Source organism: Cnephaeus nilssonii (genome assembly GCF_951640355.1).
Source record: "Cnephaeus nilssonii genome assembly, chromosome: 14".
Classification (NCBI taxonomy): Eukaryota; Metazoa; Chordata; class Mammalia; order Chiroptera; family Vespertilionidae; genus Cnephaeus; species Cnephaeus nilssonii.
Window position 1 is genome coordinate 9150023 of NC_137085.1, and position 22721 is coordinate 9172743.

The 22721-nt window shown below is 37.4% G+C and overlaps 1 protein-coding gene across 4 annotated transcripts in view; it reads left to right on the plus strand.

The window, feature by feature from the left end:
• Window positions 1-22721, plus strand: part of STRBP (spermatid perinuclear RNA binding protein) — a 74434-nt gene that overhangs the window by 12425 nt on the left and 39288 nt on the right. For all 4 annotated transcript variants that reach the window (XR_013814538.1, XM_079791028.1, XM_079791029.1 and 1 more), the window contains 7 exons: window positions 2037-2181; window positions 10284-10375; window positions 10876-10971; window positions 12097-12208; window positions 12855-12952; window positions 13180-13291; window positions 20015-20107. Coding sequence is in view for 3 of the 4 variants with exons in the window: in XM_079791028.1 (XP_079647154.1) it covers window positions 2037-2181; window positions 10284-10375; window positions 10876-10971; window positions 12097-12208; window positions 12855-12952; window positions 13180-13291; window positions 20015-20107 (748 nt within the window). In the remaining variant the exon portion in view is untranslated. The remainder of the gene's footprint in view (window positions 1-2036; window positions 2182-10283; window positions 10376-10875; window positions 10972-12096; window positions 12209-12854; window positions 12953-13179; window positions 13292-20014; window positions 20108-22721) is intronic.

The following is a 22721-nucleotide window of genomic DNA, read 5'->3' on the forward strand; positions in this document are numbered from 1 at the left end:
TCAAGAGAAGACTAAACAAGACTCAAATAGCTTTAGGTCTTTGAAGGGCTTCTTGGAGAAGGCTTAAAGAGGCCTGAACTATGAAGACCAATAATGAAAATTATGAGAAACCTTTCAATTTAATATAGCCAATGAAGTTATCCACAGCAGTGAAACCAGCTGCTTTGTGTGATGGTTAGATCCATTACTATAGGTGGGTAAAGGTACCCAAATAAAATGGGGATGTAATTGTACATCCATCTCAATAGATTGTATACATGTTCACACATGCCCAAATATATACATATAAGTTACACACACATTATTATTACTATTACTAATAAAGTTTCAGAAAATCATTTTAAGGATGGTTAATACTTATACTCCCTGCTTCCCCCTTGTTTTTTAGGTATTTGTGTTGAAAACCAATTTCTTATAATCTTATTTTTTTTATGAGTTTAAAAATCTTTCTCTCTTTTTTAAGCACTTACCATAGTAAAACTTTCAGTTAGCTAAATACCTTAATTAATTTAGGTTGTACTATATCTTTTGTCTCCATATTTTTTTCCTAGGGTGATTTTAGAACTTCCATGAGCAAGAAGGGAGGAGGAGAATGACCCAAACCAGAAATCACTTATAATTAGTCTAATGCAGGGGTGGGGAATCTTTTTTCTGCCAAGGGCCATTGGATATTTATAATATCATCCACAGGCCATACAAAATTATCAGCTTAAAAATTAGCCTTCTATATTTGGTCAAACATTTAATTAACTCACCCCTAATGCCTTGGCAGGGCCAGACCAAATGATTTCTCAGGCCTTACACGGCCCTCAGGCTGGACATTCTCCACCTCTGGTCTAGTCCAAAAGTTAACACCATACGTTTATTACTTTGGATGTGTCTTATGGTGATCCGCATGAATAATTGAAAAATTTAGTTTGACTCATTCTCTGATGGATATCTTTAATGTTCTTATAGTGGCAAAATGAATGTGAGCAGTTTTCTGCTCTTTGTTTATATACTAATTATTTTCCCCCAGTTACTCTGTGGCCTTTTCCTTCCTTGGCTTCCTCTATTCAAAAGTAGATAATGAATTTTCTATCTTTTTTTGAAATGCTTAATGGTAAAATACTATTTTTATGTAAATGACTCTTGAGTTCTTTTAATGTGCAATGATGAGCAGAAACCCAGTAGTGTTTTTATTCACCTATTTATGTCAGATAATAGATACTAAATTTCACCTCCAAGAAAGGCCCTGTGTAATTAAAATTATATCTATATCTATATCTATATCTATATATGTAGTATAATAATACATTAAATACAACTTATGTGATTCTAATTGGTGATTATTTTGTGGAAGGTTCTTAAATTGCATGTAGTTGTATATTAAAGAAGCAGTGCACATTTATTTCCCTGTGAGTGTGTCAGATAACTTGTCCCATAGTGATGGGTCTCACTGGAATGATCTCTGAGACCTATAGTTAGAGAAGGGAAATTACTTGTTTATACTTTTTTTTTTTTCCTGGTTAGTGACTGTAGAGATTCTTTCCTATTCATTCTTACTTGATTCTCTTTAGAAATCTATATAATCTTATATAAAAGGCTACATAATCTTAAATTTGTAAGTCCTTGATAAGTAGGAGTTCCTTTTTAGACTGTCCTATCAAAAAAAAGTATCGGTTTAGAGAGCATTCCCAGTGATTTATTTGTCTACAGTAGTTCTCTGTAATAATGTAAAAAAAACACACAGTAATTTTCCCTTTATAACATAATGATGCTGTTGCTATTTTACATTCAAATATTACAAAGAATGAATTGAAATACTGTTTATAATTGTGTAGAGAGTTGACATTGTGGTTACTTTTTGAGGGATGGAGAAAGGATTTGCTGATAAGTTGGAAGGAGAGAGATGTTATCCCTAAAGAGCTAAAGACTTTATTCACTCTCTTGGCACAGTATTACTAGTAGTTAATAACACTTGAAAACTAAGGGGCAATCATTCATTTTTTGAAAATTTAATTAATTGGATGTTTTGAAATCTTGGTGACTTTCAGAAACTCACAGAAGAGAAATATGAAGTGGAACAATGTGTAGATGAGGCATCTATTGTAATTCGGAATACAAAAGAGCCCACGCTAACTTTGAAGGTGATACTTACTTCCCCTCTAATTAGGGATGAATTGGAGAAAAAGGATGGAGGTACATACACATATATTTTTGTTTTGTTTTGTTCATGAAAGACCTATGTTTAGTGCTATGTTAACTGTGCTTTATAGATTTATGAAATAACTGTTTTCATTTGTTTATGCCATTCATAGTATTTTAACACCTTTGTTTCTACATAAATCACTATTTTGCAAAAATGTATATATTTGAAATATAAAATACATTAATTGAGAAACTTGTGCTTTCATGTTGGTCATAGCTAATTTTATACTATTTTGGCATTATGGTATTGCATTGTTATTGCTGTCATTCAACCTGTTCAATAGAGTTTGGCTATTAGGTCTGACTGTAGGATTAAAAGTGGACCAAACAGTATTTTCATATTTATTCAGTTGTTGTTCAAATTACTCATTTATACATTGCTCTTGACTTCTATTAATTATATATAACCTTATAAGATTTATGCTTTACCTAATTGTCCATGTGTAAATATGTTTTATAATGTAAGATATAAATTAAGGGATTGGATTTTTAAAATTAATAATCTTTAGTAAGTTTTTTTTCTAGGAGGTTTGTGATCCTGTTAACATTTTGATTATGATGTATGTGGGAATCATGCCTTAAACTAACTTTCTTCTGAAGTTAAAAAAAAATTCCTGTATGGCAGTGTCATCCTTGTAAAAGTAGAGTGAGAAATCTATTCAGTTTTGAGAAGTAATAATGGAGCCGAACTTCTTTTTCTGATGTTTTTATTCTGTCAAGTTAGCTTGTTTCTGCCTCTCAGTTCTGTCCCTACAAACTTGTCCTGTGATATTTCTCCTGTGTCAGACCTTTGACCAACCGCCCTCTCTCTGTCATGACAATTTAGAGACAGTCCAGCCTGTCTGGGCCAATGGAGACTTTCTATTGCTCCTTTTCATCACTAGACATTTAACAACTCCCATTGCTTACTCCCCTACCTGAAATGCCAGTGCAGTAAGAAATATTGGTCAGTTTCTTAAGTTGACGATGAAGGTAGACAAAGACATTTACCAGTCCTGTTAGAACTTTGAGTTTTGGCAGACATGTGATAGACTCCTTTTAAAAAGCTTTTGGAGTAACAAAAATCAGCTATACCAAACCCAACAATATAAACTAGGTACATTTATGAGTTATAGTTTAAATTAAAGTGCATCCAATCTATAATTGGGTTTATGCATGTACTGTTTTTTTGCTGTATATAGTGTCTCTAACACCTCTGAAGAACCAATCTTAAATGGCTTAATTTCTTTAACAGCTTTTCAGTTCACCATTAACTGTAGAACTATAAAATGATTTCTGAAGTATCAAGATAATTCTGTTAATTCTGGTAAGCTGTGTTCTACTTGACACCCCTAGTGTAAAACTAACCATTTTTAAGTAGAGTTATAATTATAGGTATTCTTAAAAATTATTTGAGTATAGAGAGATGAGAACAAGACTGAAGTTGCCAAAGACTATATTAATTATATGTTTGCTTGTAGCTGTAGGCGTCCCTTCCATTACTTCTTTGAAAATATTAAGACAACAACATCAGACTTCTTTTTCCCCATGGTTTTGTGTATTTACATGGGGTTTTGTCATAGTTTTTAGTGATACCCTTAAGCTTAGTCAAACAGAAACTGAAAACAGATTCTTAGTGTATTGCATCCTCACTAGAAGACTAGTTACGGGATGGAACTTGTGATAAAGTAGGAGAGTCAGTGTTTGTTCAAGATGTTTGGGTTACTAAAGGATCCCAAGACCTTTTAAGGGCTGACTTTCATTAGTTGGTGTTAACATAGTTGATGTGGGATCAGGGAAGGTGAAAGAATCAGCTTGGCTCCAATGTTTTATACATGTTACTTCCTCTTCTTTTGAATGGCAGGAAGATTTGCTTTGTTGTTGTCCTCAATTCCAGCCCTTTTGACTCACTTGTTATCTCTTCCAGTTTGCTCATTTTGTCTAACCTGGGTTTTGTCAAAGACAGTTTTTTTTCATGTGGGCTAGAAGTTTTGTGTATTCCTGGGAAAATTTGAGGATCCGGTATAACTGAGTATTTGAGACCTAGGCTGTACAATTCTGTAGGACTTGATTCCTTACACTAGACAGCTCCTCCCTTACACTAGACAGCTCCTCCCTCCAGCTGTAGGGGGTGAAAGCACAAGATTATTAGGGTTCCAGAAATTTCTAAGACTGATAAATTTCCCTTTAAAAATAATCTCCACTCGTTTTCTTTCTCAAAGTTAAAAAAGTACTTGTAACATATTTCAAAGAGTATTTTTCTGTAGAATCTCAACTTCTCCCCTTCCCACACAACAAACAGGCTATACACACACACACACACACACACACACACACACACACATATATATTTAACATTTTTCTCTTCCTTGTCTTCACCTGGTACCGTACTTTCCGGCGTATAAGACGACTGGGCATATAAGATTTTCCTGGGTTAAAAAGTCATTTTATATGCCGGAAAATACGGTATATTGGACCATATTGATGGGATTAGATATAATGGACTACCGTATTTTCCGGTGTATAAAATGACTTTTTAACCCAGGAAAATCTTATACGCCCAGTCGTCTTATATGCCGGAAAATACGGTACATATTTGGGTAAAATCTAAAAAAGGGGATAAAGTGTGGTTGAGAGCAGAGAGAACTGGAGGACTGGTACAGGTGAGGGCATCACACTTGACCTCCTTAGGTCCACTTCTTTACCTATTTCAGGTCACTACTTACATTTCCATATTCTAACCCTTTACCTGAAGGTCCTGTACCTTTACTACATGCTTCCTGCTAAAAAGCACAGACCTTAGTGTCTGGCAATCAGTTGTTCAATTCTTAATTCCATTAGTTACTATTTCTCTGTGACCTTGGGCAGATTTCTTAATTTAAAAATGTGGATAATAAATACTTTAGAAAGTTGTTTGAGGTTAAATGAAAGAGTTTATGAAATATGACCTATCCAGGGAGTCCTCAAACTTTTTAAACAGGGGGCCAGTTCACTGTCCCTCAGACCATTGGAGGGCCGGACTATAGTTTAAAAAAAACTATGAACAAATTCCTATGCACACTGCACATATTTTGAAGTAAAAAAACAAAACGGCAAAAACACCCACATGTGGCCCGCGGGCCGTAGTTTGAGGATGCCTGACCTATACAATACTCAGCACAAAGTAGTTGCTCAGTAACTAGTGGTAGCTTACGAAAAAGATTCATAACACAAGCTTACCTACTCAAACTGCCTTGAGCTCACAGTGATAATAATCCTACCTAATAATAGACAAATATGCAAATTGACCGTACCTTCACTATGCCCGTGATTGGCCAGGAGGCACGGGGGGGCGGGACTCGAGGTGGCCGGGGTGGCCGATTGGGCCGGCGGGACGCTGAGCTCGCTTCACCAGCGGCGGCGACTCGAGCTCAGTGTCTGCGCCATGGCTGTGCTCCGGCACAGAAGGGGCCTCTGGGGCAGGGAGCTCACGTCCCACCGCGGACCATCAAAAGCGGGGGAGCTGGGTGCCTGTCCGCTCAGGCACCAGGCCTTTCAGAAGCCTCCGCTGCGCCGGAGGCTTCTGAAAGGCCTGGTGCACCAGCAGACAGGCACCCAGCTCCCCCGTGATCGAAAGCGAAAGCATGTAGGGGACCCTACACGTGCATGATTCAATCATGCACTGGGCCTCTAGTGTGTACATAATGGGTTTGAAAAACTAAACCTAAAGCCCCATTGAAGTGCAGTATTGGAATCAGTAATTTGTACTTGCTATAGTGCTAATAATGGGCTTGCTTATTATACAGCTTATGGCTCGCTCATTGAGGGCAGGTATCTTTCTCTACTCCTATCCTGTCCCCTTAGCACCTGGGATGGTACCTAATACATAGCAGGCAATTTAAGAAAATCTATCTGATGAATTTTGTAGCCAGCATATTGTTTGATTAAATAGGACTGTCCTGTATGTAAGAAGCATTAACATTGGGCATGTCAGAATTCAAGCTCTGGCAGGGTATAAAATAACTTACTATTTTATTAGCAGTTTTTCATATAACTCATTTTAATCCTCACAACAGCCCTCTTGGGTAGATAATTGCCCTGTTTTATAAATGAGAAAGTATCACATTGGACCCAGCTCTTATAAGTCCATTGTGCTGTCCACGCTCCCATTACTGTCAAGAATGAGTGTCGGAGCATCTTAGCTGATTTGGTTATTCCGAGCATCACACAGTCTCAGCTTCTTTTGGTGTTTGTGATTTTAAACTAGCAATGTGTTTGCTATGAGGGTAATAAATCAGCTGTTTATTCCATTTGCAGTGCAGTTTGAAACCAGGTGGACAGGGAAACTACAGAGAGTTGTGTGGCTTAGGTTAAGACACACCCCTGTCCTCGGTATTGGGGAGATTTTCAGTGGCTCACAGAGAGGTTACCCAAGAGTCCCTTTTCACATATTAGCGCCAGTATAAACTTCTGGTGCATCTTGACAAATGTTCACTGGCATAAGTCCTGCTAGGTGAAGGTATTAGATTCTCACAATCTGGTGAATTATATTCTAACATTCTTAGAAATCACAACTGGGATTATAATGATGCTGCAGGCTTTCTTTTCCTGCCTTTCCCAGTTGCTAGATCTAAAATCAGGTGCAAACCTTGAGCCATTATCTTTCCAGTGGCCAACTGTCTACTAAGGCATTGAAAAAAAAAAAAGTTATACCGAGTGACATTTCTACCGGAAATTAGGAAAACAGTCTCTCAGATCTCCCTTAGTCCTGCATTTACCTGTGTACATTATTGTGGCTTGATGTTTTGCATGGACAGCGGTTTGAAGCATAATGTCTGCTCTCCACAGAGCCTCAAGGGATTGAGAGAAGGGGCTGCTAGCATATTTTCATGCTAACTAGAAAATTCTATCAGCATGTACTCAGTAGCTCAGCTTCATCCGTATTGTCAGGGAGGCCTTCATGATAACCCAGCTCAGTTATTTTACCTTTGAAGAGCCAGGTTCCAGACATACAACTCCTGTTTACCAGTCATGTTCTGGCTTTTCTCTACCCAGTGTCCAGGCTAGTGTTTTTGTTAATGGGAAGAGAGTTAGCATGCATGTATGAATTGAGAGAAACTGACCAACATTTCCTGTAGTACGGTGTGTTTCTGGTCACTGATCTAACCTCTAACCAAAATAAAGTTCGGCATAATAGACTTCTTTTCCAGTGCTTCCGTTGTTCAGAATGCTTGATGTAGCTTCATGCCCTGATGCCAGGTTACTGAGCAATAAAATTTTACAAGCTGTTTTTTTTTTGGTGTTTTTTTATGGTTTTGGGGGGCATTTTTGTCACTCCCCATGCCCATCCCCCATACTATTTCTTTTCTTTTTTTAAATTCCAATTCTATTTCTTAATTAATTGTACTTGTCAATATAGGAAAAAATGAAATGTCTCACAGTTCCATTGTTTCTAATTTAAAGACTCCAAGTTGCCTTTTATCAGAAAAGTTTTGCTTCCCCACAAAATTGAAACACTTACATTGAAGATCATTAAAAAATGTTAAACTTGAAGTTCTGCTATTAGAAGTAGTGGTGTTTTTCTAGCAGCAATTCTATGATTGCCACATTAAGTAAATTATTTTTCTCAATGAATGAAAATATATAAAACTATATGTTATTAATATATAAAGGAAATAGGGAAGCAGGGCTTACAGGTACTGTAGTACCATATGAATGAATTCACATGATTTTAAAATAAACTTTGAGGAAGATAACATGAGATGAATTATGACATTTTCTCTACTGTGTCCCTCCTCATGAATATTGGAACATTTTGGATCTTTTGACATTTTGACTATCAGAGCAGGAAGAAACATAGCCATTCTGATGGTGATGTGAATGGGAATCTGGTGCAAGTCTTCTGTTCACTGCCTGCCCCTCCATCTTGTCTTAGTTGAAACTATTGCCTCCAAATGTTGACTGTCTGTATCAAGCTGATTCCTCTGTTGTTGTTTTTTTTTAAATAAGAGTTTGTGGTTATAATCTGACTTTGGAGATGAAATAATTTATCTTCATATTTTTGCCATTGTCCCCCTTTAAAAATATGTGTTGCAATGAGCATGAGATGTTATTTACAAGTTCTGACCATTGGACAAAAGTACCAGAAAGTTCAAAAAGAGTTTTGGATTGCCTTGTCTTTTCCTATCCCAAACTTCCTCTGCCTCCCTTCTCTCTTGCATTACCCCTCCCTGCCTCTTCCCAACTCCTACTTGGTAAGATGATAGACTAAAACTAAGCTTGCCTCATTCTTAGAGATTGAGATTTTAAAAAATAAGTACAGCCCATACCTTCTTTGGGAATTACATTACTTAGCAGTCAGTCAACCTTTGTCATGTCTAACTTTAAAGAGATTCTAATCATTCATTTATAGTAGTTTGTTTGATCTGATATGTGAGCTTTATGCAGATGCTTGCATTGACCACAGTTAAACATTTCGACATAACATTAAAATGAGTTAGTTGTATGTTTGTGTCATTATAATGACAAAATTGAGCAAGTCCAGGAACTAGATCACCTATGAAGTGAAAATCCATAGTATATTTGTTATGGTTATCAATGAATCCACATTTATACTTTTTGACGCGGTCCAATTTTTTAATAAAAGGGGGTAGTGAAATGAGGCCCTTTGTTGTGAATTTGTTGGCAGAGGTTAATGTGAATCAATGCAAATATCTGGTGTAGACCTCACCGGGTCAGAAAATAAGTGTGTAGCACTTCAGCCTTTAGAATGTTGCAGCCTGTAGAATAGCTGTTGACAACCTTTCGGACCTCTCGGACCACCAGTGGTCCGCGGATCACCGGTTGGCGACCGCTGTTATAGAAAACCCCAATTCTTCCTCTGAAAGATTTGTTTTCTGCTGGGCATTGTGCCTTCAGTTTTAGTTAATGGCAAGCTACCAATTAGAATATATGTCATAATGGAATCCTGTAAATGAGGAAACCAAAAATTATCAGTTATCTGCCTCTTATTTTAAAATATTGACATTGTATCAATTGGCCCACACAGCATACTACCAATTCTGATTATTATGATAATGCTAGGAAAAAGTACTGGTGGACTTTCCTACATCTAAAAGTTCTTAAAGAGAATGGTGAATCTGACTTCATTGGGCTAAGCAAAATTCCTCCCCAAGAAACATTTGTAGTTTTTGTTTGCATTTAAATAATGCACCAAGTCTTCAAAAAGTTAAGAAACCCACTCTGTAATAGCTTAGAGGGAATACCTTTGGCTCTTAAACTTGGATTTAGTATCATGTGACATTTTCTCAAATATGGGGGATATTTTTCATTAATCACATGTTTGAATTCTTAATTTTGCTGCTTTGGGCCCTCTAATCCAACTTTAAAATGTTAAGGCAAGTCAAATAGCTGTAATTAGATAGTATTCTTTGCTGCCTTTAAAAAATTTATATAATTTAAAATTGAAATGTATTTCAATGTTTTTCATTTTTGTAGTTTTGATAATTTTGGCTTAGAAAAGAAATAATGAGGGAACTCCAATGTGACACTTGAACAGTTTTCATCAATGGGGTAAAGTTTCTATTAATGGTTATCTTGTTGGATAAGTTTATTTAGTTGTAAAAAAATAAAATTGCTATACGCAGTGTATTCGTAGTACATCTCATATTGATTATATAAAAGAGCCCCAGTTTTCCTTAAGAATTGATTAGTGACTAAGATTCCCTCTATAAAAAATAGTTATAATTGTTATTAGTCCCAGATTTGCACTCTTGGCACCCAGCGAAAGGAACAAGTGCTATGTACCTATTTTGTGCCCTTTGATGTTATATGTGCTTAATAAGATCCCAGATTGTACGTAGCAGTGATCATTGATTTGTTTACTGACCAAATGCCTTTGTGCTCCTGTTTACTTGTGCACAGAATGGCTCTGATGACTTTTTACTTAAGTAATCATAGTGCATGTAACTTTCAAAAAACAACAACAAATAAACCAAATCATGAAATCTTCTGGGAGTCTTATTAGTTAACTCAAATGCTGCTCTTTTTTTAAAAAAAAATTTATTGTTTGGTAATTTGACAGGAACTCCTTGGTCAAATTGTATGTGTCTCTCTCTATCCCATTTTTCCATTAGAAAAGGTTGCGATGAAAGATCCTCCAGACTTACTGGACAGGCAGAAATGCCTGAACGCCTTGGCGTCTCTTCGACATGCCAAATGGTTTCAGGTTGGAGCTCTGTTTTTATCTTACTGTTATTTTAGCCTTGTATAGGTTTCATACTTGCCACTTAATGATTTCTGTGTAAATTTTAAAGTGGGGTACTCTACCTTCTAGGGTCATTGTAAGAGTAAATGAGTTAATTTAGGTAAAATGCCTAGTATGGCTTCTGTTATATAGTTGATGTTTAATTATAATATAATCCTTTTTAGCTTAGCACTCTAAATTTCAAATGGTGGCTTATAAAATACAAACATGGGTGAGAAAAGTTAAAATAGTGGCCTGGAATGGTGTTGTCATGAGGCTATAAAAGCGATTTTAATAGTATGCTTCCTTTACTTTAAAAGCTGCCGTTCTGAATTATAATTTTACTTTATTTTTTAATTTTGTTTGACAACTGATGATAATTGACTAATTAGTATTCACTTTAAAGAGCCTATCCATGATCAGTGTGCTTAAATGAAGAATGGATTTCAACAAGGATATTGGAATCATTTTGTTTGTTTTAGGCAAGGGCAAATGGATTAAAATCGTGTGTCATTGTCCTTCGCATTCTGCGTGATTTGTGCAACAGAGTCCCCACATGGGCACCATTAAAAGGATGGGTAAGTACTTAAATACAGTTAAAAGCAAATTCTGAAGTAAAGTCAGAGGAAATCCTGTAGAAATTACATATTACTATGAAATAGCTGTATTCTGAGTTAGCTGAGGTGTGCATTACTTATTTTTGTTTTGGAAAAAAACTATGCACCTTTTCATGTGAATTCTTTTTTACGTATGTAACATGTCTCTTTTACCTTATCATAATTCATGTTACAGAGCCTGAGATTTTTTTTCTCTGACAAAAAGCCTCTATACTTGTTAGAAGTGAATATGTCTTTCTGCACTATTCACTACTGCCCATGAAAGCTCCTTGACTGGCACATTGCTCTTTCAGTGCTGCTTCCATTTAAATATATATATATATATATATATATATATATATATATATATATATATATATATATTGATTGATTTCAGAGAGGAAGGGAGAGGGAGAGAGAGATAGAAAAGTCAGTGATGAGAGAGAATCATTGATGGGCTGCTTTCTGCATGCTCCCTACTGGGGATCGAGCCTGCAACCCAGGCATGTGCCCTGACCAGGAATCAAATTGTGACCTCATGGTGCATGGGTCGACACTCAACCACTGAGCAACACTGGCCGTGTTAAAGGGTCATTTTAAATTAATCTAGCAAGTATAACTTTCATATAGTATTAGTTTTTAATTTATTAAATATAGAGATTTGGTCCTTCATTTATTCTAATTGTAGTACTTGAGGCAGGCTGTCTGAAAAGAAGTCTTATTGTGGTTTGTTTCCTAGGTTATGTGAAAGATAGGTGGGTTGGGTTTGAATATTGATTAGTTATTAGCTATTACTAACTTATATGAAGGCTTGTTATATTTTTATTAAATCAGTTAAGTGACCACAATTACTTAAGTGATCTTTTCAGGGTAACTAAAGTTTTATAAAAAATGTCTTCTGAATATATCATCTCAAAAATGGTTGATTTAAAAACACTAGCTGGGTTAAAGGTTAATAAACAAAGGGGAAGAGTTAATTGAGCCCTAAATCATAAATGGACTTTCATGGTTTTGGCCTTCATTGTAGATAGAAATGTCAGCTCACATTTAACTGGAATCCTTTTAACACTTGATGCATGTACTAATTTGTAATTTAATATCTTCTAGCCACTAGAGCTTATATGTGAAAAGTCTATAGGTACTTGTAATAGACCTTTGGGCGCTGGGGAGGCCTTGAGACGAGTAATGGAGTGTTTGGCATCTGGAATACTACTTCCTGGTAAGGGTTTCAAACTCTGGAGGCAGAAGAATCAGAAAAATCTCATTTTGGTTTATTTTTCTAAATCCTTATTAAATTTATCCTCTGCACAGGAAAGTGATGTGTAGGAGTTGTTTTACTTGGAATTTTAGCAAATAGGATACCTGTATGTTGAAAAATGGCTATAAAACTCTGTTTCAATAAATGTAATTTATGTTTTATATGTACTAACATAAATGGTACTAATAAGATATTGTGTCTGCTATGAATTTGCTTTACCTTGAGCTCTGAATTTGAAAATGCAGATGTTTGGTTAAAATGTATTAAGTTCACTCGTTTGCACTCTGGTCTTTAATTTGGAAACATTAAATTCGGTTTTATTTTCTATATGTAATCCCTTTAAAGATTTGGGATGATTTATTATGATGTGTCTAAATTCTCAGAGTAAGACCAAATTTTGACCTGAGATATATGTGACTTCCAGTAAAATGAGGACATTTAGGTGCTAACATATTGAAAATGAGAGTGTCCTTTATACTCCATTTAATTAAGCAGATGTAGTTTCTCAGTTTTTCCCCCCTCTATTCTCTTTTTCTCTTGTTAGTTTATTGAATTTCTAAACTCAGTTCTAAGTGGTACTTGTGTCTTTCTTTTGCCTTTGCCAAAGGGGGTCCTGGTCTTCATGATCCTTGTGAGCGAGACCCAACAGATGCTCTGAACTATATGACCATCCAGCAAAAAGAAGATATTACCCATAGTGCCCAGGTAGAAGATGGGGCACATTACTGTGACCTATTAGAGGGATATTATCACTTTAGCTTCTGAGTTTTTCTATTTAAACACTATTTTCTTGCCTATTGTTAAAGGGACTTTTTCATCATAACATTAGCGTTTAATGAATAGTCTTTTTAGCTAGATGTTCTAAGTGCTTTATAAAAGGGCTTTATAAATGGCTGTTGAAGTTTGAATAAATATAATCTTTTGTTCTTCAGCATGCACTAAGACTGTCAGCCTTTGGCCAGATTTATAAAGTGCTGGAGATGGACCCCCTTCCATCTAGTAAGCCTTTTCAAAAATACTCCTGGTCAGTTACTGATAAAGAAGGTGAGTGTGAAAGTTTTTTTATTGGTTTTGGGCATGGGCAGTGGTAGAGATGATTATGGGGTGCATCTCTTGTTAGAGGGGAGGGAATTTAATAATTGTTAATTGGATATTAACTAGACTTATTGTGGGATCATTTCACAGTGTAGACAAATGTGGAATCATTATATTGTACACCTGAACCTAATAAAATTGTCTGTCATTTATGCCCTAATTTAAACAAATTGTTAATCCAAGTCATGTATGAGGATTTTTATTGCTTTCCCCCCTGACTTTCTGCTTTTCTGTCCCATCAATGACATCAGCTTGCTATTATTTACTCTTATTAGTGATTAACTCAGTTGACTATGTTGGCCAGATTCCACTACTGCATAGATGTAGGGACCATACTTTGAGAACCTCTGGTCTAAGAGAAGAGGTAGTCCATAAACTAGGACATGTCATCACTGTACTTGGAACTGTTACGTAACCAAGAAAGAGAAAACAAATATAAAGGAAAAGTATATTGAAGAATACCAGAGTATCTTCCATTTGTACTAGTCTGTTTGAACTCAGAGTTTCAGCAGAAAGAGCACAGATTTTGGGGTCAGTATTGCCTGGGTTCCAGTCATAGCCCCACTATTTACTAGCTTTAGGTCTTGAGCAATGAGCTTATTTTTGTCCTAGGGATGTTACCCCTGCTTTATTGGCTATGGACAGATTACGATGCCCGACTCAGTTCCTCAAATACCGCAGACTCAAATATGAATCTACTTAACTCTGCTCGTTATGCCTCAAAAAATATTCCCTCTCCCCTCCCCCCTTCCCCCTTTATCTCCTGTTATACCAGAAGGTAGGATGTTTAACACCAGTTATTCCTCACCAGACTACCAGCCCTTGACCTCAGACCCAGTTTCCTCAGTTTCCCAATCGGATGTCTAACAGCCATCTCAAACTTAAGATGTTTAAAATCCAAATTTCTGTCCTTAAGCTACCTTTGATCTGCTCTTTCCATAGTTATCACTATCCCAGTCATTGGAAACTCTATCCTTGTATTTGCTCAGGCAAAAACCTTTACCCTGGAATCCCCTCTTTCTTTCCTCCATATCCAAATCATCAACAAATCCTGTCTGTTTTACATTCAAAGTATCTCCAGAATTCAGCTATTTCTTTAACTTCTTCACTGTTGCCATCCTGGCCTAAGCTGCCATCATCTCTCACCTGGGTTATTGTAGTAACTTCTCTATCTGGTCTTTCTGCTTATGACCTTGCCCCGGTTGTCTGTTCTCAACAATCAATAATTCTTTTTTCCCTTAATTTTTTATCTTAAAATGCAGACTCACAGGAAGTTGCCTAGTTACCACGGAGAGTTCCCATGTACCATTCAGTCAATTTCTCCTACTAGTTACATCTTATATTCTAGTACTGTACAACAAGCATGTCAAACTCCTGGCCGGTGGACTGCATGCCTCGCTGGCCGCGAGTTTGACATGCTTGCCGTACAATATCAAGAGCAAGAACTTGACATTGATACCATGTGTATGTATATGTTTTTTGCCATTTTATTACATTTGTAGATTTGTGTAACCACCTTCACAATCAAGAGACAGAACTATTCCATCTTCTACCTACAGCCCCTTTATAGTCACACCCTCTTCTTTCTTCTTAACCATCCCTAAACCCTGGAAAACACTGACTTTTCTCTGTCTCTGTACTTCTGTCATTTCAAGGAGTTATACAGTATGTGATCATTTGAGATCTCCCCTTTTTTGTTTACTTGTTCTTCTAATTACTGAAGAGTATGTCAGTTTCCCTCTGTTGTGGATTGTCTAGTCCCCTCCCATCCCCCAGTGTGGCCTGTCCAAGTTGTTGCACGTGTCATTAGATTTATTGCTGAGTAGTATTCCATGGCATTGGATGAGCCAGACTTTGTTTAACTATGCTTCTGTTGTAGGGAATTTTTTGTTTCCAGGTTTGGCTATCACAAATAAAGCTGGTATGAGCAATCTTGCATAGGTTTTGTAAGCAAATCCTATTTGTGTGTTAGATTGGCCAGCAGTTTTCCTTTGTTGTAATGTTTTGTCAGGTTTTGCCTCTTAAGATTATGTTGGTCTCATAAAGTGAGTTGGAGATTGTCCCTTCCTTTGTTGTCCTTGTAGGGGTTTGCATAAGATTGATGTTATTTTTTCCTTAAATGTTTGCAAGAATTTATCATTGAAGCCATTTGAACACTTGGTTTTCTTTGTGGGAAGGTTTTAAATTATGGATCAAATTTACTAAATAGGTATGAAACTGTCATCGTCTTGTGAGAGTTGGGGTAAATTGTTTTTTCTACAAATTTATCCATTTCATCTAAATTTTAAAATAGTTTTATAAACTTACCTTCTTTGGTTGTAATTTGCTATTTTAACTTTTCGAGATAGATGAATATATTATTGATTTGTCTAGAGACCCTTGTTTTATTGCATATACTATTAAGACTAAGTTTTTCCTTTAAGCCCAGATATATGTGTATAGTACATGCATTTTTTTTTTTTTTTTGGTGGTATAGCCAAGGTGGAAATTTATTAAAGAACAAGTGCAGACTCCCACATGGGGAAGGGGAAAGAATCTCACAGCACAGACTCCCACGTGGGGAGGAGGAAAGAGTCCCTAGTACACGCTTTTGACATTAGTATCTTTATTATCACTAGGTTAAAACTATCTTTTATTTTCTCTTATCAGTTCTTTGACACATGAGTTATTTAATACACCCCCCCCACACACATATATATATATATATAAATTTATTTATTTTTTTGATTAATCTTCACCAGAGGATATTTTTTCTGTTGATTTTTAGACGGAGTGGAAGGGAAAGGAAGAGACAGAGAGAGAAACATCGATGTGAGAGAGACACATCAATGGTTGCCTCCCACACACCCACCTGGAATTGAACCCAGGACTTCTTCATTCCACAGGCTGATGCTCTATCCACTGAGCAAAACCAGCTAGGACTATTTAATATATTTTTATTGATTTCAGAGAGGAAGGGAGAGGGAGAGGGAGATAGAAACATCAGTGATGAGAGAGAATCATTGATCAACTGTCTTCCCTGCATGCCCCCCTACTGGGGATCGAGGCCGCAACCCGGGCATGTACCCTGAACGGGAATCGAACTATGACCTCCTGGTTACTGAGTCTACACTCAACAACTTAGCCACATCTGCCAGGCAACACATGAGCTTTTTATATGTTGTCATTGCTTAATTTCCAGACAGGAAAGGATTTTTTAGTTACCACTTTATATTTGAGTTCCCTCTTATTCTACTATAATCTGAGAACATGTTTTGCTTTATTTCTATCCTTTGATTTTTTTTAAAGCGTTCTTTTATGTTCCAGTACTTTCTGCAAATGATTCTGTCTGAAAAATTATGTACATTTTGCAGTTGTTGGTCCAAATGTTCTTTATGAACATTTTGCAGTTACATTTGTTCATTATCCTGTTCAGATCTTGTACACCTATACTATAGTTTTTGTTTACTTGTTCTTCTAATTACTGGAAGAGTATGTCAGTTTCCCTCTGTTGTGGATTTTCTAGTTCCACTTGTAGGTCTGTTAGTTCTTAATTTATATTATACTAGAGGCCCAGTGCACAAAATTTGTGCATGGGTAGGGTCCCTAGCAGCTTCCAGCAGGGGGCGCCTCCCTTCCCGTGGCTGCCTGCTGTGGCCGCCAGCTCCACTCCCTCCCTGGTCAAAGTCCTGGTTGAACTCCCGATTGAGGGGACAATTTGCATATTAGGCTTTTATTATATAGGATTTTTCATTTTTATAATTTTAGATCTTTTATAGTTTCAGATTTTCTTCCAGAAATTCTTCTAGTTTTTATTTTTTACTTTTAAATTTCTTTAGCATTCTGATCATTCTTTTTAATAAAGTTTGTTTTTGAAAGCTCCACCATCTGGGTCTCTTTTGGTTCTGTTTCTGTTGTCTGCTCCTTCCCTTGATTTTTGATCATAATATCTTGTCTTCTTATGTACCTGGTTATTGTGAATGCTGGAGACTTAAAATGAAAAAATTGTAGAGAATTTAAAGGCTAGAGTAAGACTATCTTTGCCCGGGGCAGATTTATACCTGTTTCTGGGAGATGGTTAGTGGCATTGGCAATCCTGGGTCATTTTAACCCTTTGCACTCGCTTGCTTTTTTCTCGATTCCTTTATTCAATGCTAACCGTGTCGAGTCACACTGGACATCCGAGTTCAAAAGGTTAATGTAATCAAGGAGGAAGGTGATTTGAAGTTGGGCTTCAGTCCTCATGAGATCCACAGTGAGGGGAGATTCAACAGGCCTTCCCTTCTTGGTGGTCCTCACACTTCAGTGTTTGCCCCCACAGTCCTTACTGGATGTTTCTGGACTTGGAAAATGCCCCTAGAGGAAATGTGGCCCTAATGCAGGGCTTCCTTCATCTCCCAGATCTAACTAACTCCATAGTCTTTCCTGTCAGGGAACATACTTTGTTCTACATTTTGTCCAGTGTTTCTAATTACTCACATCAGGAAGGCTTTTTCAATTTACTTACTTTTTTATACTGGAAGTGGAACTGAGATATTTTGTAGAAATTTCTCTGATGAATTAGTGGCAGCTCAAGTTCAGAACTACTGCCTCCTCATCTTCTGCTCTCCTCCCCTCTTGGGTCAGGCGACTCCAACCACTCAGGCCTTTGTGCTCTTTCCTAGCATGTTCCTGCCCTTTGTACTTGGCTGTTTTCCTTGCCTGGGGCTCATTCCCTAATAGTGAATAGCTCACTCTTATTTTCCTTAAGTCTTCATCAAAAGGTCACCTTATCAGCAATACCTTTTTGAGCTTTCTGATGAGCACTACAAACAAAACAGCAACACCTCCTCCCCTTTAAGGTTCTTATATTTTTCTTCATTGTGTTCAAAACTTTAGGGCATGCTGTAGTTCCTTTCCCACCACCTTGCATAAACTCTCTCTCTCTCTCTCTTTTTTTTTTTGCACAAACTCTTTGGGATATTGTTTTGTTCTCTTGTCCAACATCTATTTTGATCCTGCACATAGAAAATTCTCAGTTAATATTTGTTGCTGAATGAATACATACATGAAATTATAATGAGGATGATATAAGTACTTGCTTCAAAGGGTGATGATTAAATAAATTAATACATGTAAGGTATTAAAAACAGTGCCAGGCATATAGTAAGCACTCCCATATTATTTTTAAAAATTGTTGCCTCTCAAATGATCACTTCTCATTTCTAGATATTATATAGATTGAAAATGACTTGTGTTTTATAAAACAAGCCCATTTCTACCCCACACCCCCACCCTATTACTATTATGGTTAGCCCCAGATTTACAGCTGTTTTACAATGACTGGGACGGGAGAAGGAAGCTTAATCCGTGGAACTCTGTAGCTGGAGGATTTAGAGACGAGATCTATGTGTTTAAGCGTTTGTGATTTCTGCACAATCAGGTAGCAGCTTTTAATGTAACTTAGTGAGCGGTTGAGTGATTGAGTAGACTGTGTTCCCTTTGAAGTTTTATCTCTTAAAGAGGGGACATTCCGGGAGACTGGCTCATAGGGTTTTATATAATGCAGATGAAATACAATACTAAGCAGATATAAGCAGATAGTGCCTTCTATAGAAGAGAACATCAAGATTTATAGACCTGAGCAGTAAGCATTGACTTAAGCAAGTGCTGAAGTCAGTGTTTGCCCCAAGAGACAACAAATCTTGATGATTAAAGAATATGTAGTTAATGTTACTATTCTTACAAGGTCTCATTAGAAGTATCTGGAAATCTTGTGGCATGAATCTCTTGAGTATAACTTTCCTTTAGGAAAAACCCACAACCAGTTTTTAAGTTGAAGAGACAGAGTTCTTTAAAATACTTGGGAGAGGTTAATGAGCTTTTCTCTGATTGGTTTTAACTTGGACAGCAAAGCCTTTTGTCTGACAGTGTTATGAACTAGCTGCTTTACCCAAGAAATTGCATATCATTTAGCTTTGGTTCATACCCATTATATTGTTTCTAAGTCTTGTGATAGTTTTAAAGATACAAGACAAGGGCAAAATATCTCACCTTCATTAGAGCACTAAGAAAACATATGAAATAGCCAATGACACACTACCACATGGAACGCTTTATATTTCTAATACCATAGAAACTCTTAGAAAGTTGAGATGAGAAAAAAGCTGAAGAAAACTTCATGGAAAAGATGAACTGTAAATAAAATCTTAAGTCAGGTTTGACTAGACAGACAGAAGAATATTTTGTAATGTGAGAAATAATCAGATTTCCAAAATCCTAAGATTTAACGTGAGCTTTAAAAATTTATACAAAGTAATAAATGTTAAGTTATAGAAATATTTGAAAAGACATAAGTAAAAATAAATCCTAATACTAGAGAACACTACCTTTAACATTTTGATACATATCTTCCCAGACCTTTTTCTGTCTATGCATAAACAGATGTGAATATATACATAGGTGTTTGTATTTGTATGTATGAATGAATGGGAAAATAAATATTTATAAAAAGGGATAAATTGTTTCATAAAGATTTACTTTAAAAGTTTTTGCTATTACAAGATTATAAATACAGTAATTTAATTGTTCAATGAAAGAGTACTATGGTCTTTGTGATTCCTAGGGTTTCCCTTTCTGAACATAGTATAGACATTTGGTAGAGGAAGTAGAATCATTGTTTTGACTGATAATGAACCTCTTGTAATTCTTTAGGTGCTGGATCTTCAGCTTTGAAGAGGCCATTTGAAGATGGATTAGGAGATGATAAAGATCCCAATAAGAAGATGAAACGGAACTTAAGGAAAAGTATGTAAAATCTTTATTCTTATAGATGTTAACTAGAAAAGACTTAGAGTCTCAGGACAAGAAAATTTTCATAGTGAAGAATTTGATTGATTTGAATTGGGGTTTCATCTCATGGCACACATAAAAAATTACTAAAATTCTGCAGCACACCGAAAGAAATATTTTTTGCTGATATGACCCCCCCCCCCCCCCCCAAAAAAAAAAGGTATAATTTTGATTAATTCACACTGGACAGCTATTGTGTTGGCGTCGTTTTTTTATTTGACAATCTAAGGGAAAAACAGGTCAGTGCCCCTGACTAAATAGTTAGATATTTCATGTTTTAAAAATTCTTATGGCACACTGGTTGAAAATCACTGGTTTAGGGTATGTTAATTTTGCCAAACGAAAATTAATGAATAGATATAGTAATGCATTTTATTTTTACAGTGATGTTAGCATAATAATTTAAGAAGTAATTTTATAATTATACTAGAGGCCTGGTGCACGAAATTGGTGCGCGAGGGCGGTGGGGGGGGGCGGGGCTGTGGCGGGCAGGGGTTGTCCCTTAGCCCAGCCTGCACCCTCTCCAGTCTGGGACCGACTGTCGGACATCCCTCTCACAATCCAGGACTGCTGGCTCCCAACTGCTCACTTGACTGATTGCCCCTAACCGCTTCTGCCTGCCAGCCTGATCACCCCCTAACCACTCCCCTGCCAGCCTGGTCACCCCTGTCTGTTCTTCCCTGCTAGCCTGGTCATCCCTAACTGTCCTCCCCCTGCAGGCCTGGTCGCCCCCAACTGTCCTACTCTGCAGGCCTGGTCCCCCTCAATTCCCCCCCCCCCCCCCCCCCCCCCTGCCAGCCTGGTCGCCCAACTGTCCTACCCTGCAGGCCTGGTCCCTCCCAACTGCCCTCCCCTGCCGGCCATCTTGTGTGGCCATCTTTGACCACATGGGGGCAGCCAACTTGTGTCTTGGAGTGATGGTAAATTTGCATATTACCTCTTTTTTTAAAAAATAAATCTTTATTGTTCAGATTATTACAGTTGTTCCTCCTTTTTTCCCCCATAGCTCCCCTCCACCCGGTTCCCACCCCACCCTCTGCCCTTACCCTCCCCCCCCCACTGTCCTCATCCATAGGTGTACTATTTTTGTCCAGTCTTTTTCCGCACCCCCCACCCCCTTTCCCCCCAAGAATTGTCAGTCCACTCCCTTTCTATGCCCCTGATTCTATTCTACTCACCAGTTTATTCTGTTCATCAGATTTTTTTATTCACTTGATTTTTAGATTCACTTGTTGATAGATATGTATTTGTTGTTCATAATTTTTATCTTTACCTTTTTCTTCTTCTTCTTCTTAAAGAATGCCTTTCAGCATTTCATATAATACTGGTTTGGTGGTGATGAACTCCTTTAGCTTTTTCTTATCTGTGAAGCTCTTTATCTGACCTTCAATTCTGAATGATAGCTTTGCTGGGTAGAGTAATCTTGGTTGTAGGTTCTTGCTATTCATCACTTTGAATATTTCTTGCCACTCCCGTCTGGCCTGCATAGTTTCTGTTGAGAAATCAGCTGACAGTCGTATGGGTGCTCCCTTGTAGGTAACTAACTGTTTTTCTCCTGCTGCTTTTAATATTCTCTCTTTGTCTTTTGCTCTTGGCATTTTAATTATGATGTGTCTTGGAGTGGTCCTCTTTGGATTCCTTTTGTTTGGGGTTCTGTGTGCTTCCTGGATTTGTAAGTCTATTTCTTTCACCAGGTGGGGGAAGTTTTTGGTCATTATTTCTTCAAATAGGTTTTCAGTGTCTTGCTCTCTCTCTTCTTCTGGCACCCCCATAATTCTGATGTTGGTACACTTGAAGTTGTCCCAGAGGCTCCTTACACTATATTCATATTTTTGGATTCTTTTTTCTTTTTGCTTTTCCGGTTGAGTGTTTTTTGCTTCTTTGTATTTCAAATCTTTGACTTGATTCTTGCGATCCTCTAGTCTGCAGTTGGATCTCTGTATGTTATTTTTTATTTTAGTCAGTGTATGCTTAATTTCTAGTTGGTCCTTTTCATATCCTTGAGGGTCTTGCTAAATTTATCGGCCTTTTCTAGAAAATTCTTGAAAAACCTTATAACCGTGGTTTTGAACTCTATATCCAGTCATTTGCTTTCCTCTATTTCTTTAATTTGTGACCTGTTTTTTTGTCTCCACATTTTGGCTGCTTCCCTGAGTTGATAGAGTGGCTTTGTGTGCTAGGTGTCTGTCCTATACGGCCCAGTGGCTCAGCCTCTCCAGTTACCTGAGGTGGACACTCTTGGTGCACCCCTTTGTGGGCTGTGTGCACAGTCTTGTTGTAGTTAAGCCTTGATTGTTGTTGGTATCACTGGGAGGAATTGACCTCCAGGCCAATTGGCTGTGAGGATCAGCTGTCTACACTGGGAGAACTTCTGTGCTGGAGACACCCTTATGAGACAAGACTTGCAAAAGCCTCTGTGCTCAGCTTGGATGGGGCGGAGTCTCACGGCGGAGCAGACAGCAATGGCTTCCTGTCAGCCCTGCCCTAAGAGGCCCCTGGATCTCAGTGTCCCGCGGTAATCGCTGCAAGCACCTCTGAGAGAAAGCCACCCTCGAGTTTCGCCTGCTGC